General features: G+C 39.0%; 1 protein-coding gene across 3 annotated transcripts in view; it reads right to left on the bottom strand.

Annotated features, from left to right (window-relative positions):
- Positions 1 to 1595: 1595 nt before the first annotated feature.
- Positions 1596 to 16833, bottom strand: part of LOC131037527 (mRNA cap guanine-N7 methyltransferase 1) — a 127137-nt gene continuing 111899 nt past the window's right edge. For 2 of the 3 annotated variants that reach the window (XM_057969684.2, XM_057969686.2), the window contains 2 exons: positions 4165 to 4226; positions 2580 to 3227 (listed from right to left, as the gene is read on the bottom strand). In XM_057969684.2, the coding sequence (XP_057825667.1) occupies positions 3141 to 3227; positions 4165 to 4226 (149 nt within the window). In that variant the 3' untranslated portion in view covers positions 2580 to 3140. Of the gene's footprint in view, positions 2090 to 2579; positions 3228 to 4164; positions 4227 to 16833 lie in introns of those variants that run through there. The other variant, XM_057969685.2, reaches the window with a different exon arrangement.

Here is a 16833-nt window from a genome sequence, read left to right as displayed (position 1 = left end):
CGAGAAAAGTGCTAACGATGTCATCTTCTTGTTGCAAGGTATCCTCATGAGTAGGACAAACTTTGGGAGAGGGATTAGCAATATACATCGATGCTTCATCTATGAAATATATGCATCATAAAACTAATTGAAAACACAATGAAAACAATTTTTCTTTTTCAAATGATAACATATGCTAAATGCATGATGTGAGTGATAACAATATGTAGTTTTTATGACTTTTTAACCAATACAAATACATAAACAATGAATTTGAAAAATGAAAGCATCTATATTTAAGAATTCCATGCAAGAATCAGATATAAAACTAAAATAAAAAATTATGCAAGTGCGAGACATTTCGGGTTGACTAAAATGAAATGTACGGAAATGGAGTTCACTAGCTTGAACATGAAAACAAGGAGCCAAACCCAATCCCATCAATTGCAATGGAGAACAACCAATTAGGCCCAACTTCAATCCCTTAGGAGAGTTGGGTATTTGAGTTGATTGTTGATGATTTGGATAATAATTTAGATGTGAAAATGTAGGAACTAGGTGAAAAAATTGATCAAAATCAGCATAAATAGATAGCTAGAGAACTTAGAGTCAACTGAGAGGTATAGAATTGTAAATAAGGAGCAAAGAGGAACCTATGACAGCATGTAGACCTCAAAATGGCAGGACATTGGAGCTAGGTGCCATAGTCTTGACAGGTGTCCAAGTGGAAACAAGTGACGAATTTGGGCTCAAAAACTTTCAAACTGCCTTCCCTCCAAATTTCAAGCTAAACTGCGAGGATCCTGGTGCTAATTCAAGACACTAGCACTAATTCAGGACACTAGCGCTAATTGACATATGCCATGCATTTTCTAGTGAAGTTTTCTAGGAAACTTTGTTCCTATCTGCACTGTGCTCCTATACATTCAGAATTTGTCCCAGACCTATTCCTAAGCTTGCAAATGCACAAAAGAAAGAGAGCCTACCCCTGGTATGGTAGAGGCTAAATCTGAAATGAAATGATTACCCCTGGTATGGTAGAGGCTAAATCTGAAATGAAATGTTTGATTGAAGTGTTGAAATGAAATGATTATACGTTTGATAGGTGATGCAATACTTTTTAGGTAAGTCCTCCATGTGTTAATCCAATAACATGATAAATCATAACAAAATCCATCATGAAAGCATTACTTGAAGATAACTTGTAACTTGATGCTCCTTGTACTTAGATCTAATCTTGAAAGAAGAATGCTTGCTCTTGAATTAGAATGATAGAATTGCTAGATGTTTGAATGAATTAGAAATGATGGCTTATATAAGGTTTTCAAGGTATTTTTGCATTTTGGCCGGCTTAAAACAGTCATCCAAATTTCGAGACCAAATTTGGCAATGTTATAGACCAATGCATTACTCTATCGAAATTTCAGCCAAAAAGCATCGGACACTTCTACTTTTAAATGGTGTCCCAACAAGATAAGCCTCACTTTTGTAGGAAGCGAGACAATAGGGCCCTAATATTGGATCTGAAATTTAAAAATTTGGATTGATGACATTTAAATGTGGAATAAAGTGCATTGAAAATTTAAAATATGATAGAACCCAAATAAGCTTGAAATGACATAGGAGAAGGCACACTTAAGCAAGGGCCCAAAGAGCAGTGTGAAATTGTAAGGGGTTACAATTTACAACTCTACAAGAGTAAACCCTTAAGGTAGGGTAGCACCATACAATACTCCTTATGAAAAAGCCACTCCATGCTATCTCCAAGAGGTCTCAAATATAATATCATAATTCACACATCTCACAATGATAATCACCTTCCTTCATATATAACTCCGAATAATACAATAAAAGGGTAAATCCTAATGAAGGCCTACTCAACTCCTAATATAATTAATTACTTAAATTATTCGCATGACCCAATACGACTAACTTAAGGGATGTGTGCCATATGTCAACATCTCCATCCACCTGTATACCTTATAATATCATATCCCTACTCACATAACATAAACCAGGAGCAACTTCACATATTATTGATCCACCAAACATGAATGCACAATTTATTGATCCTGATTTCCAAAATGCACAAAACTGCCATAGGATCCCTCTGCAGTCAAAAACAGAAAATCTTTACTGGTTTCCATATTATAATGGTCCTTCGTAATCCTGACATACATAATCATAATACTACTCGTCTGAATGAAATGACGAACATGTACATTTTCCACAAGAAAAAATTCCTCTTAAGGCTTAATCTTTCTGATCCATAAATAAAAGCGAAAGTCCAAACTAAACATGATTTGAATTCCACACAAAACAGCATCATATCCCCTAAAATTGGATTTAGCTAATTTGTAAGTACATAAGTATATTGCTGGACTGACCTGTCAAATCACTATTTTTGCACGCTGCAAATCCTAGCTAAAAAAAAAAAAAAATTATTTTGTATGTCTCTTAATTAAGACAATTAAAATAAGGAAAAATAATGTTGAGTTGAAATCTGAAACAAAGAAATCCTTATATTTCTCATGCCATAAATTATTGCAAAAGTTAAATGTAGAGCATAGCTGACAATTATCAGCAAGGGGCCAACCATAGGAGAGTTAACTTTCAGGTCTATATATTTATAAAAAGAATAGATGTTTTAGCTAAGCTTTGCAATTTGTACATTGTGAATGACAAGAGACACCAATGAACAAATGTTATACCGCCTGAAGATCAACCATCTTCAACACATAAGAATTTCTCAGAATTTATTTGAAAGAGCATCAAAATCAGCTCTTCACCACATGGTACGGAGAATGCATGTTGGATAATGTTAAGCTCTGTTTTCTGGAAGAAGAATAATATCATAATCTAGCAGCTTACGTATGAATAATTATAATGCATATTGAATGATGTTGACCTGTTTTTTGTGTAAGAAGGAGCAAATAGCATAATTGAGCAGCTTACAAAACCATAATGAGCATAAACAATATCTTGCTCTTCTTATTGAATGTAAAATGACATTGTTGCAGAATAACATCATTCCAAGCCTCCTTTATATTAGAGAATAGCTTCTTTCTATCTAAAACAAGTACAGAAAATAAATATCTTAAAACTTTACAATTTCTATCTGCCCCATATTAGGAGACAAGAAGAATTGTGTATTGTTGTCATCAATTGAGATATGTAACATCTTTCTCTTTTATTTGACCCGGTTGTCTACGCTGTGTGTTCTTCTTGGTGGCTTCTCCTTGGCCTCTCTGGCACATTTAAAATTCAAATAAAACATTAAGTCTTCCTCTTCAAGTGAAAAGCAATAAAATATTCTAAATATAGAAAAGACACTAGGTGTTTTGGGTTTGGGTAGTGTAACATGGAAGGCAGTTATTCTATGTATTCCTCGTGAAGAACTCCATGAGAATGGAGACGTTGAAGTTCTTGAAGACTTCCTTTTGCAATATTTTAAATTGAAGCATGCAGAATCAGAAGTAGCACTAGTACATCCTCCATCATTAGTTTTGGTTTCTCATTGTCTGTCTACTACCTCAATTTCCACAGGGCTATCCTTGTACAGTCCTTGATAATCCTCCCATTTTCTAACAGCAGTTTCCACTTTCCATAAGGAGGTGCATAGGAAATTAATGACCTGGAGAAGCTTACTAAGCAGTAATCTCAATGATTACATAACTAGTGGCAGATAGCAAGTGGCTAGGCCACTTGTGTAGTCGGTTTTGTTACATTTATTTTGTTCCTACAAATCTACTACAGTAACGAGACAATCATGGAATATCCGCATACAGAGTTACTAGTAATCTATGTTAGCAATCTATGTTTTCCACATCCGTCATTTACATTTTCACAACTTCAATTAACTTAAAAAACATCAGGTTATGCAAAACTTTACAAAGGTCCTAGATATTGTACCCATCGCCTCTAAAATATAGCATCTATTGACTGATAGATTTTATTATTTTTCACTGTATGTATCTGTATATTGCCAGACCAAAATTCACCAGCTATGCTATAACACTTTCATGAGTAACAACAAAATACTAGAATAAATCTTTCTAACCATATCTTTCCAGAGAAATGGACATAGAGTAGTCAAAAATATCCAGAGGAAAAAAGTACAGTACTTACTATTCTTGCTCTTGCTCATTAAATACACTATGGCTAAAAGGAGTCACATAAAATTACCTTTCTTAAGACAAACACCAAATACAGGTATGCGGCCTCCCATTCATCTTCTGATAGTGTCTCTGTAAAAGAAACCAAAATTAATCATTTTAAGTACACGTGAAAATATGGCACAAACAGAATCTCAAAAGAGCTCAAAATAACAAACATGTATTCTGCTAATTCTATAAAATAAGGGAAAAAAGGACATTGCCATGGGTAGTAGCCTTCTGTTAAGTATAACAACTTAAATGACCTCTTCAGTCCTAAATATATTTTCATTTCTCTCCTTACCATCAACAATCAGAACTAAATTTAAGACCAGCTTCTTGCAAAATATGTACATAGCATACTGGTAAACTTCTTTCACATGTAACTATTATCTCAAGACCGCAAAAATTGAAAAAGAGTGCATTTCAAGTTAGATAATACTTAGTGATGGTGACCATTCTAGTGTGTCAAGTTCTGTTGTATATCTCTGGTTTTGGTCTAGTCAAAAACCAATCTCAGAATGAAAAGAGATTCCCATTGATAAACATGATAAGCATAAACGCCCACTAGCTTTGTTAACCAAAATCCTTTAACTATTTGTTGTACCCATACAAAAAAATTCTTATTGAGTTAAATTTCTAGCCAAAAACTACTTGTTTCTTGTTTGTAAGCCATTCATTGAGTCCTTATCTCTGGTGGTTGACAATGTTATAGTAGTTGTTTTTGTTAAAATCTGAGAAACATATTAGAACCCAAAATTGAATTGAAAGAGATAGATCAAATAAATTGTAAATACAAATGAAATAAACAGCATAACAGTGATACCGAGAGAAAACTGATGTGAAGTGCTCCAAGGCAAAATAGCATCAGATAACTATCTCCAACTACATGAAAATACAAGCAAGGTAGCATGTTTATATAGACTCAAGAGAGGGGTGGAGGTAGCAATACCGGCCAATGAAGAGAGACCACCATGATGGTCTAAACATAGTAAATGCACCTCCTCATAGCATGTCGACACCTCAATACCCACTTGTCTTAAATAAACATGCTTTATTAACCTAAGCAAGCTTAATTAAAGTGTAGGAAAAACCTAGGAAAAGGGAAAATAATAAACCCAACTAGGAAAATAAAAACCTACACTAACACCCCCCCTTAAGCATAAGCTTAGGTGGGTGAAAATATGGGTCCCGACAAATGAAGCCTGAAAAGTACCCATGTACATAGCCCTTCCCCCCTGTTGTGACCATTTCACACATCGCCCCATTAAAATGGGGACCCCCTCTTTTTGCTTTTGTTTTGCCTGTTCTTCTCTCTGCTTTTAGGGTTTTGAGTAAGTGAGTGAGTTGTCTGGATTAGGGTTAAGCCTTAGGGGTTTCTTTTGGATATTTTCAAGCCGAGTCCAGTCAAATTTTGAAGATTATTAAGCATCCTCCCGAAGATTGCAAATTTTGAAATAGGATGAGCCTGTCAGGAAGTCAGGTATGTCTCAGTATAGGTCCAGTCAGTTTTTTTGAGAGGCAAATTCAAGCTATGTCTAAGAGTTAGCATTTTGATGATGGAATTGTGTATTCTTGCCTAGGTAAGTTTTGATTAAAATTTTGTTGAAGGCTTGCTAACTGGTCCCTGGCCTTGAAGATGACCTAACCCTGCTTGGTGAAGTGATTGAAGACTTAAATTGTGGATATTTTGGCTTATAAAGGTGAAATCGCTCCTGTCCCTCTCCTAGGGACCAAGGCAAAAATGTTATTTAGTGCATATTTGTCTCTAACTTCCTTTAAATTGTTTTGTGCAGGGTCTCCAGGGGAGATGATTGGACGTGAATTGAAGATTTTAAGGATTTTGAAGATTTGTAAAATGATGAAATTTGAAGGATTAAGACAAATCGCTCCTGTCCTCCACTGAAGGACCAAGGCGAAATGATTTATTTTGGTCATTTTTGGCCTTGGTTGATCAAATTGAAGCATTAAGGACACAAGGAAGAATGAAATGGGCATAATAGAGTATCCGGACTTAGTTAAACGCATTGAAAAGTTGAACTTTTTGTCTAACAAGATGAATTCGCTCCTGTCCCTCACCAAGGGACCAGAGCGATTTTCTTTGTACACACCTTCATGGACCCTTTTTGGATTTGGGCTCTCGTTCATGGGTTGTAAAAAGATGATATCTTCCCCAGCAAAGGAAATTTGAGATAAAAATTGTAATGGTTTGGCCTTGAGGACAAAAGGCGCTCCTGTCCCTCACTGAAGGACCGGAGCTTGAATTCCAAATTTGCATTATCCTTGCAAGATTTAAGTGATTTCACGATTTGAAGAGGTCAAGGGAAGTGTGTTTTGCCCGTTGAATATAACTTGAGTAGGCCACAAAGAAGAGAATCAACCCAAATGGCAATAGGCGCTCCTGTCCCTCTCCAAGGGACCAGAGCGATTTTCTCACAAGACAAATTTTTGGCAAAAGTAAAGCAAGTTTCATGTTTGAGATGAATGAAGGAAGGCATAATCAGTCCATTGAAGATAATTTTGAAAGTTAGCAAAACATAAGTGAGCTCATAATTGCCAAGGCGCTCCTGTCCCTCACCAAGGGACCAGGCCGAAAAACACATTAACAAGCCTTCCTCCCCAAATTGGGACGAATCCAGGTCAAGGCACAAGATTGGAGTGATATTTAAAAATGCTTCAAGGAAGAATGGAATTGCAAGGACCACAAAATTCAATGAAAATTGGCTAGGGCGCTCCTGTCCCTCTCCAAGGGACCAGAGCGAAATCTTCAAATATGCCTAATCGCCTAACATTTTGAAATGCTACTTTTGTTTCCAAGACTCAAGAGGGAATGGGGAATCATGTCTTACGCCTTAGGAGTAACTGAAGGTCGATGTGGTCAAGAATTCGTACAATAAACTAAAAGGCGCTCCTGTCCTTCACTGAAGGACCAAGGCGATTTTCATAAAATCAACAAATCCCCTCCAGAATCACGCCAAGACAAGGTTGTGCAAAGTGAGAAATATCTTTCGAAAGATGATGAACAAGGAATTACCCCCAAGAATCGACAATCTTAGGCTCAAATGTAAAAATCGCTCCTGTCCTTCACTGGAGGACCAGGGCGAAAATCTTTGGATAGTCAATTTTGCCTTGAAAAAGCGAGTGGAACATGCACTGAAGGGACGAATGAAGATCATTATTTGCCTCCAAACTTGAATTGGCGATTTGAAAGATAAGGACCAGGGACAAAGGGTGAGGTCGCTCCTGTCCCTCACCAAGGGACCAGGGCGAAAATGCTTTAAGGCAAGCTCCTTCCAAAGATCACATGAATTAAACTCAAAGTTCCCAATAAAAATCCCATTTTGGACGTCCAGGAAGAGATTTTGAACGTGAAAGCAAGGAATACAAGGCCAAAAATGAAAAGGCGCTCCTGTCCCTCTCCCAGGGACCAGAGCGAGGTTATTAACAAATTGATATTTTTACCATGCCTAGACGCCAATGTCCTCTAAATCACATTAAATGCCAATTTCGCTAAAACTCCAGAATATTTTAAAAATTAAATTGACATTTAATAAAAGCGCATAGCATTTAATAATTAATTTTGAGCCTTAAAAAAATCGAAAATTTCAATTATAAAGGCATTTAAAATTAATTTTTTATTAAATTAAATTTAAAAATGGAGCGCTTTGGGGTATTATTTTAATATTTTTTGCCAAGTCGGCCTTCTCCTTTTATTAAATTTTGTTTATTTTGGCCTATTTTCACTAAGTCGGCCTATGGGAAATGAGAGGGTGAGCGCTCTATATATTTGGGGTGTGTTTTCATTATTCAAATCATTCACTTATTGTTTCAAGTGCAATTTGGAAGAACAAGGAGTGCGAAATATGATTTAAGAGGAGCGAATTTTATTGGAGGATAAAGGTGGTAGAATTAATACTTGCGAAGCCTAGAGGAAGAGCATTTTGCTAAAGGGAGAGCCTCGACCCACATTTTGCCTAGCAAATTCGCCTTATTTTTTGCATCATATCTTAGAATTAATTCTCAAGTGAAGGTGTCAAGATGGCGACCCCAAAGGCAGGAGCATCCACTAGTCATCCAGCTCTCATGAAGGAAGATCAAAGGAATGAAGAATTGGAGACTAAGATTGTGTCAAAATGGAGCAACATCGGAGATACCAACTTGGGAAACTTCAGTGTGAAGAAGTTTCGAGAAGTCCCTTACATTGGAAAGCCATCACCTGTCGCAAGGAGAATAATTGAAAGTGGCATTATCAAGGCGGCCAATTTCCCTCCAGCAGTCCAGTGCCATGAGCTGATGATCGAGTGCGCCCGCCATTATAACCCACAATCAAGATCAATCGTGTCCAAGGAAGGAAACACTTTGGCTTACCTTTCAGAAGAGGCTATCAGTGAAGCTCTCCATTTACCAAAACATAAAGATATGATTTACAAAAGCTTAGAAGGAGCTAGGTCCATGTATGAAGATGACCCAGACACTTGCTTGAGCATCATCAATAAGAATTGGTTACTCAAAAGTCGTCCTCGCCTGAGCAAGATTCCCAACACACCACATAGGATCGACTTCCAGGAGGAGTACAGAGATTTGATAACCTTGCTCAATCGAGTTACAGGGGCTCCTCAAGCCTTCTATTTTGAGAAGTGGATGTTCTACTTCATCCAAGTGATAGTTCAAGGAAAAGGAACAATTCATTGGGCTAGAATTATTAGCCATTGCTTGGACGTGCAGCTGAGAAGACTAAAGGCTACCAAGTCATTCCACATGAGCTCATACATCATATATGCCTTGATCAGGAGTTTTGAATATGCAGGACTACCTCACAGAGGAGTGATCGGAAGAGGGCCCGGAGAAGTCCGAGTTTGTGATTCTTATGTCCATTTGCATCATCCACCTGGAAGTGACTACAAGTTAGTCAATGATACCTTCACGATGAACATCACCAGGACATTGCAAGGCGGGATTCACAATCGGCTATCTCAAGACGCACAGGAGCTTGTGAAGAGGTATGGTGCTTGGTTTATCCAATTCCAGAAATTTACATATATTAGAGTTCATGGGTGTCCTTCACCTCCATATATGTTGCCAAGATATCCGACAGACAGGATAGTGTTACTTGAGGTGACTAGGCAGTTGGCAGCTTATGCGAAGGCATTTAGACACAGGCATGGAAATGGAATTCCTGTGCCTATCATACTAGGGAATTCAATTGAGGTATGTCCTAATGCTCTAGCCATGGATGACGCAGAGGAGTTGGCCTTATATTCATTTTCGTTCTTTGCCTTGAGAGAGAATTTTGATCCTTATGGATATATAGAAGAAATAGTTGGTAGAAAGTACAAACACGAATTTCAGATAGAGGACTTTTTGATGAATCTCTCAGATGATTTAGAAGTGAAAAGAAAGATGCATTCCAGGTTACCTTTAGATTTCATTAGGAAATGCAAAGTTTACAGAGTGGCTGATCAAGCTCAGGACAGTGGCAGACATCTCCAATCATCTTATGACCGAGAAGACAAAGCAGTGAAGATAGATTGGAATGAACCTAAGGTTTTTGACTTAAAAGCTTTGATGGCTCCAGTTTTGTCTTGTACTCGCAGATGGGTTGATGTGCAACATCAAAAGTTGAGAGAACAGAACATACCTATGACTTTTACTTTGGAGGAAAGACCAGGGGAAGGAGGAGCAAGTATAAGTGAAGGCAATCCTCATCCTAGAAGCACAAGTGAAGGTAATCTTCGAAGTGCAAGTGAAGGCAATCCCCATCCTAGAGGTGCGAAGAGGAAAGAAAGACCTGAGAAAAGAGAACCCTCCAGGAAGAAACAAGAGGCCAATCGAGATCGCTCATTCGGTACATCTTCTCGACATGAAAAAAGGACAAGTCAGAATGTAGGACAAGAGAAGAGGGTACCTGAAATTGAGGAATCGATGGAATCAATGGTACAGAATGATACACACAAAGAAGGGCGGGCGTCTCAACGTTCATCAAGTCAATCTCCTCAAGTTAATGAGCTACATGAAGACAAGAATAATGATGAAGTGACATCTCCTCTCCGAGAAGAAGAACCATTGCCTAAAGAGATACAAGTTAGAGAGACAAGATCCGCCATTCCAGATTGGTTGAAGGAGAGGCTAACAAGGGTGATTGTGATCGAAGATGAAGATAATGTAATTGACTTAGAGAGCCTTGTAGGAAATTCTCAGGGAGTAACAGAAAGGAAGAAGGCCACCAAGATGTCCAAGATGATCAGAGATGAGACAGGGTCCAGGAAGTTACAGATAGCTACACCGGCAGTGGACAAGTATGAAGGTGAAATCCTTGCGGAAGAGTATGATGTAGAAACATTTGAGCTTGGTCCACTCACAGCCGAGCAGACACTGGATGAGGCAACTGATTCATTTGAGGCACTTAAAGACAACCTTAAAGAAGAAATGGAAAAGAATAGAAAGCTTGAGCGAGAGGTCGGTGCTTGGAGAGGCTACTTTAGCCATCTCAATCAGCCTTTGGGACGTCAGGATCCAACAGTATCTCCTGTGCAAGCACTTCCCCTTGAATCAGTTGGTGAAGCAGAAAGAGTTAAGAGCTTGGTTCAGCTTATGAGCTCTTGGATTGACAAATCTCATACTGTTGCCATTGAGTTCGCAACAAGAATGATGCAGACTACCCATCGAGCTATCCAAGTCCTTGAGATCATTCACAACCTAATGATAACAGTAGCCGCCTTTGCCCACACTAGAGATGTTATCATTCCTGTTTTGCAAGTAATCAGGCAAACACCAAGGAAGATCCTAGCACAAGAAAAGATAATGGATGGAGGAGCTCATAATTTACTCCAGTGGTCAACTCTACTTCAGATGAAGGAAGTTCTTTTCTAAGACATTAGTACCAAATGCAATCAAGTTGAGGAGGTCATCCATCCAATTCAAGACAAGGTGTTTGAGGTGTTATGTTCTATTCTTGGCAGAAGGATTGAAGATGAGACAGATGTGAATCTTCAAGAGTTGGAAGAGAAGGTTAAGGTCATCTTTTGCAAAGATGAGAATATTATCACAGATGAGCAAAGGGATCAAATGTTCGCTACTATGCTCCTGATTGAGAAAATCAAAGAACTCAAACCTGGATGGGATGTAGCTCTTCTCAAGGCTTTCGATCAAGTTATCCACTTGGAGGAACGAATGAAGAATCTTCCAGAGATTCCTATTGCTGAGATTGAAGGAATTGTGTCTACATTCGTTGCATATGCTAAGAAGGAGCATTGGAAAGGGAACAAGCTTCTAGAAGAGAGGTGGTTATAGATGATGTGGCACCTTAATTATCATTGGTCTATGTTTCCTAGATTTTTGTGCCAATTAAATATTTGGCTATGCATTTAATATTGTTCAATAAAAGGGGAACTTTTTGTAATAAACCCTAATTAGGGTTTAAGTGTCAGAATCTCAGCCGTTGATCTTCTTTTGATCTGGGCCATTCATTGTAATTGAGGATGCCATATATACCCTCATTCATTTTCATTTTGAGATTAGAATTAGAGATTAGAGAGAGTAAGTTAGAAATTAGAAGATTGAGCATTGAAGAAAGAATTTCAAGCAATTGTTGTTTATTTTTGGCTTTGAGATCAATAAAATATTGAAGTTATGGTGTTTTATTGCAATTCTTGTGGCTACTTTCATGGTTGCTTACTTTCTTGAATCATTCTTGGTCGAAGTAGTATTCAAATTTGAGGGACTAAGTGTTGAGCTTGATCTTTAGTGAGATTCACGCTCCAAACCACTAGCTTCTTGCTGATTGTAAGGACGCCTTGTGTGGTGAACTGGAGATATTTGGATTGCTTAAACCTTCAATCATTATTGAACCATTGATATGTACCTTCATGGTAGTGTCTATGATTCTTGATGAATTGGAAAATCATTAGTCACCTTAGAAGATCACATCAATTTCAGTTGAGTTGTTATGTCTTGGCAATATTGAAATTGGTAGAATCTTACCAAAGCCAGCTTACATTAAGTCATTCTTAGGATTAGATTAGAATTCATCCCTTGCAAACGCTACCTTTTGATTTTTTTTTGAGAACTTGTTAGTTTTAGGAAATCCTGTTCCTGCAATAACGGAAACGTAAGGCCCCTTGATGAAACAGCATTCACAACGACCACTGGCGCTTATCCACACGTAGAGACCCTACATAAAAGAACCTTGGAGTCATCCTGATTGATCCTTTTTTGCGACAACTTCAGCAATCAGAGGCTTTATTCAAGAGAGGATAAGGTACCCTTGAGTATTTTATTTTGTGTTTGATTGTGTACAAAATACACGTCAACACCCCCCAACAAAGAAGAAGCTCCCTCCAACAAAAGAGAGTACACCCCCCTAGAATAGAGAGAGAGAGAGAGAAAAAAAGGAGCTAAGAAGCCCCCCCAACAAAAGAGAACCCCTGCCGCACCCCAAGCAAAGATCTCAAATGAATGAACTTGCTTCCAATGAAGGGTTTAGAGAAGATGTCTGCAATTTGATCTGATGTCGGACAGTACTGAAGATCAAGAACCTGCTCATGAATCAGCTCTCGAATATAGTGCATGTGAATCTCAATGTGCTTGGTCCGTTGATGATGGACCGGGTTGCGAGAAATCTGAATAGCACTCTGGTTGTCACAAAAGATGACTGTAAGCTTTCGAAAGGAAATGCCAAACTCAGTGAGAATGTTCTGAAGCCAAATGGCCTCAGTAGCAGCATTAACTACTCCTCGATACTCAGCCTCAGTAGATGAAAGAGCAATAGCAGATTGTTTCTTGCTCGACCAAGAAACTGGACCAAAACCAAGAGAGAAGCAATACCCTGAAGTGGACTTGCGATCCTAAGAATCACCTGCCCAATCTGAATCTATATATCCCACCAAGTCAATAGCCATGCTCGTTGTATAATGAATCCCATAACTGTGAGTACCCTTTACATAGCGAAGAATCTGCTTAGCTACTTTCCAATGCAACTCATGTAACTTCTGCATGAACCTGGAGACCAGGCCCACTACATATGAAATATCAGACCTCGTGTGAGTCAAATATATGAGGCTTCCAACTAATTGACAATACAAGGTAGCATCCGCCAAGGGTGAAGAACAAGAAGCCTCAAGTTTGACTCTTGACAGAAATGGAGTCGGTGCAGGCTTACAATCAGCCATGCGAAATCTCGAGAGCATATCTAGAACGTACTTAGGCTGTCCAATGAAGATACTAGAAGGCGACTGAGTGATCTCAATCCCTAAGAAGTATTGGAGTAGGCCTAAGTCAGACATCAAGAAGCGATCATGAAGGGCAGTTTTGACTGCCTTGATACGGGATGAGTGTCTCCCAATGATCAACAAGTCATCAACATAGAGAACAAGGAAGGTCAAAGTATCATCCTGCTGCAAAATGTAGACGTTTGGATCAGAATGGCACCGAGTGAACCCAACTGATAGAAGGAAGGAGGCCATCTTGGCATACCAGGCACGAGGGGCCTGTTGAAGGCCATAGAGAGACTTTCGAAGGCAAGAAACAAGTGAAGGATCCTGGACGAACCCCTGTGGCTGCTCCATATATATCTCCTCCTGAAGGTCACCATGAAAAAAAGCACTCTTCACATCCATCTGATGAACTTCCCAACGATGGGCTGCAGTAATAGCAAGGACAAGTTAGATGGAATTCATCTTGACAACTGGCGCAAAAGTCTCAGAGTAGTCAATCCCAGCAACCTGGGAGAATCCTTTGGCGACCAGGCGAGCCTTATACTTATCAACCGACCTATCTGCAGCAAATTTTGTTCGCTAGATCCATTTGCACCGAACAATTTTCCTTCCCTTAGGAAGAGGGACTAAATCCCAAGTATGGTTCCTCTCCAAGGAATTGAACTCCTCCTACATAGTTGCATCCCACTCAACAACACCTGAAGCTTCCCGAAAGGTCTGTAGATCGGAAGCTGTAGCAAAGAAGAGATGTGGAGCATGCTCAAATTGTGACCTTGTTCTTCTCCCATCTGAAGGATCACCAACCCAATCACCTGCTGACTCCAATGTCTAACGAGCAGCCCAAAGAGGCCCAGTAGCTGGAGAATGAGGAGAATTTGGAGGAGAATCATCACCCTTTGAAGGATGACTAAGAGAAGAGGAAGATGTATCCTCGCCATCGTCATCTAAAGTGGAGGAATAAGACTCCTCAGAAGGATCACGAGGATTAAAATCCTCAAAAGAACTGTCATCATGAAGTTGCAATGTCTCCATAGTAATGAAAGATGGAGAAGTGGTAGAAGAAGAACTGGAAGTATCCTCCTCAAAACGAACACTCCTTTCAATGAAAAGCTCATGTGTGGTAGGATGGAGAAGCATGTAGCCTTTAACACCATTTGGATACCCAACAAATATGCAAAGCTTGCTCTGTGGATCCATAGCCTTGCGTTTCTCTGCTGGAATGTGGGCCCATGCAGAAGACCCAAACACTCGGAAGTGTTTGACTATGGGTTTTCGACCAGTCCAAGCTTGAAAAGGAGTTACCCCCTTCACAGCTCGATGAGGAACTCGATTTTGGATATAACATGCACAGTTGATCTGCCCAATACTGAGGTGCCAATGATTTGGAGTGGATCATACAATTAGCCATTTCCTTCAAGGAGCGATTCTTACATTCTGAAACTCCATTTTGTTGTGGAGTGTAGGGAACTGTGTGTTGAAGATCAATGCCTTCTGAGATACAAAACTGCTCAAACCTCTGGTTGACATATTCCCCCCCATTATTGGTGCGCAGAACCTTGATGGTTTTCCCCGATTGCTTCTCTGCAAAGGCTTTGAATTCCTGAAAAGACTCAAAGACCTCAGACTTTTGTTTGAGAAAATATACAAAGGTGTACTGAGAAAGATCATCAATGAATGTCAAGACATATTTGGCCCTGCTGAAAGAAGGATTTGAAAATGGTCCTGCTAAATCACTGTGAACGAGCTCCAAAAGTTGTGTGCCTCTCCATGCTTTGCCTTTATCAATTTTTTCTTCAAGGTGCTTGCCAAGAATGCATCCTTGACAAACTCCATCAAGAAATCGAATAGAAGGCAACCCTATAACCATGTCACGCTGACTGAGCTGCTACAAGTAGCGGTAGTTCAAGTGGCCAAATCGCTGATGCCACAAAGGACTCACCGCATTTGAGTGAGTAAGCAATGCAAGTGAAGGAGAATCAGGAACAAAGTGAGAAAAGTGATACAGTCTGGATGAATGATCTGCCTTTCCCACTGCAATTGTAGACCCATTGGGCATCTCACTAATTACCACTGTGTCTGGAGTTAACTCAACCCACTTGCCAGAGCCAGTGTGAGTGATCTGATCGATAGATAGGAGATTAGTTGACAAAGATGGAACACAAAGGACATCCTAAAATGTTCCTTCGCCCACGTCAACAGACCCTCTCCCATGCACTTCAGCAGGAGTGTCATCACCCAATAGAATAGATGGCATAGAACATGACTCCGAGGAGGAAAAACTATCCTTTGATGAAGCTATGTGGTGCGAAGCACCCGAGTCAATAATCCAGGAATTAGGCTGGGAAGTAACAACAACTAGGGCCTTGCCCTTTCCTTTCCCCTTACTTGTGTCCTTTGAAGATTCCTGAGATGAACTTGGTTTGACAGAATCAGGCACCTTGATGTTGTTCTTTTCTAGAAGATGAGTCAAATGATCAATTTGCTTCTTTAGACATTTATGTTCATCATGACCAGGTTTCTTCCAATAGGATAGAAGATGAGTCAAATGATCAATTTGCTTCTTTAGACATTTATGTTCATCATCACTAGGTTTCTGACAATAGGAACACCTAGTTTTCTCCTTCTTGGGCTTGTCACCCTTTGAAGAAGATGCATCATTAGTTGCTTTTGAAGTAACTGGCTTTTGTTCTTGCTTCTTTTCTCCTTGGTTCTTTTGTTTCTTTTCTTGCTTAGAAAGCCCATTTTGATCTTTTGTACCTTGGTTGGCAACCAAGGCTTGAGATTTAGAGGGCTTAATTGTGCCCATTTGAATCAACTTACCCTGTTCTTGTGTGAGTTCTTTTGCAAAATCATCAAGAGAAAGCATTTTAAAGCTGGTTCCTAAGGCACTTTTTGTAGCATAGAAAGTAGACACAAAAACTGAATAGTTTGGACCAAGTTTGGAAAGAATGCTTAGAATCAATTGTGAATCTTTCTTATCTATCCCACATGCCTTCAATTGCAATCTTACAGCCTTTAGTTTTGTGAAGAAGTCTTGTATTGTATCAAAATTACATGGATTTATCCCTATTAGCTCATTCTCCAATTGGTGTCCCCTTAACTCATCTTGTTTACCAAACAACCCTTCTAATGTTTTCCATACATCATTTGGAGTTGTAGCAAATTTAACATGAAAAAGAAAATCAGAAGATACAAACATACATAGAGTACCATAAGCTTCATCACATTTGTTAAACCATTTTGGTTTTTCTGCAATTAATGTTGGTTCAGTTTCAAGTCCCATAGTTACTCTAAACAACCCCAACTTCTTAAGATAGATTGTCATTTTTTATTTCCACTCATAGTAGTTGTAAGCTGTGAGTATCGGTATTGTATTTTGATCCATTTTAATGCAGAAAGTAAGATTGCTTGTGCAAGAAAGAGAGACGAAAAAATTAGAGAGAACACACTGGACCACCCCCCTTTGTTCTCGATCAGAAATCACCCCG

This window comes from Cryptomeria japonica, chromosome 6 (assembly GCF_030272615.1).
Source record: "Cryptomeria japonica chromosome 6, Sugi_1.0, whole genome shotgun sequence".
NCBI lineage: Eukaryota > Viridiplantae > Streptophyta > Pinopsida > Cupressales > Cupressaceae > Cryptomeria > Cryptomeria japonica.
The sequence above is the reverse complement of the archived record's forward strand: the minus strand, read 5'-3'. Positions and strand labels throughout refer to the sequence as shown.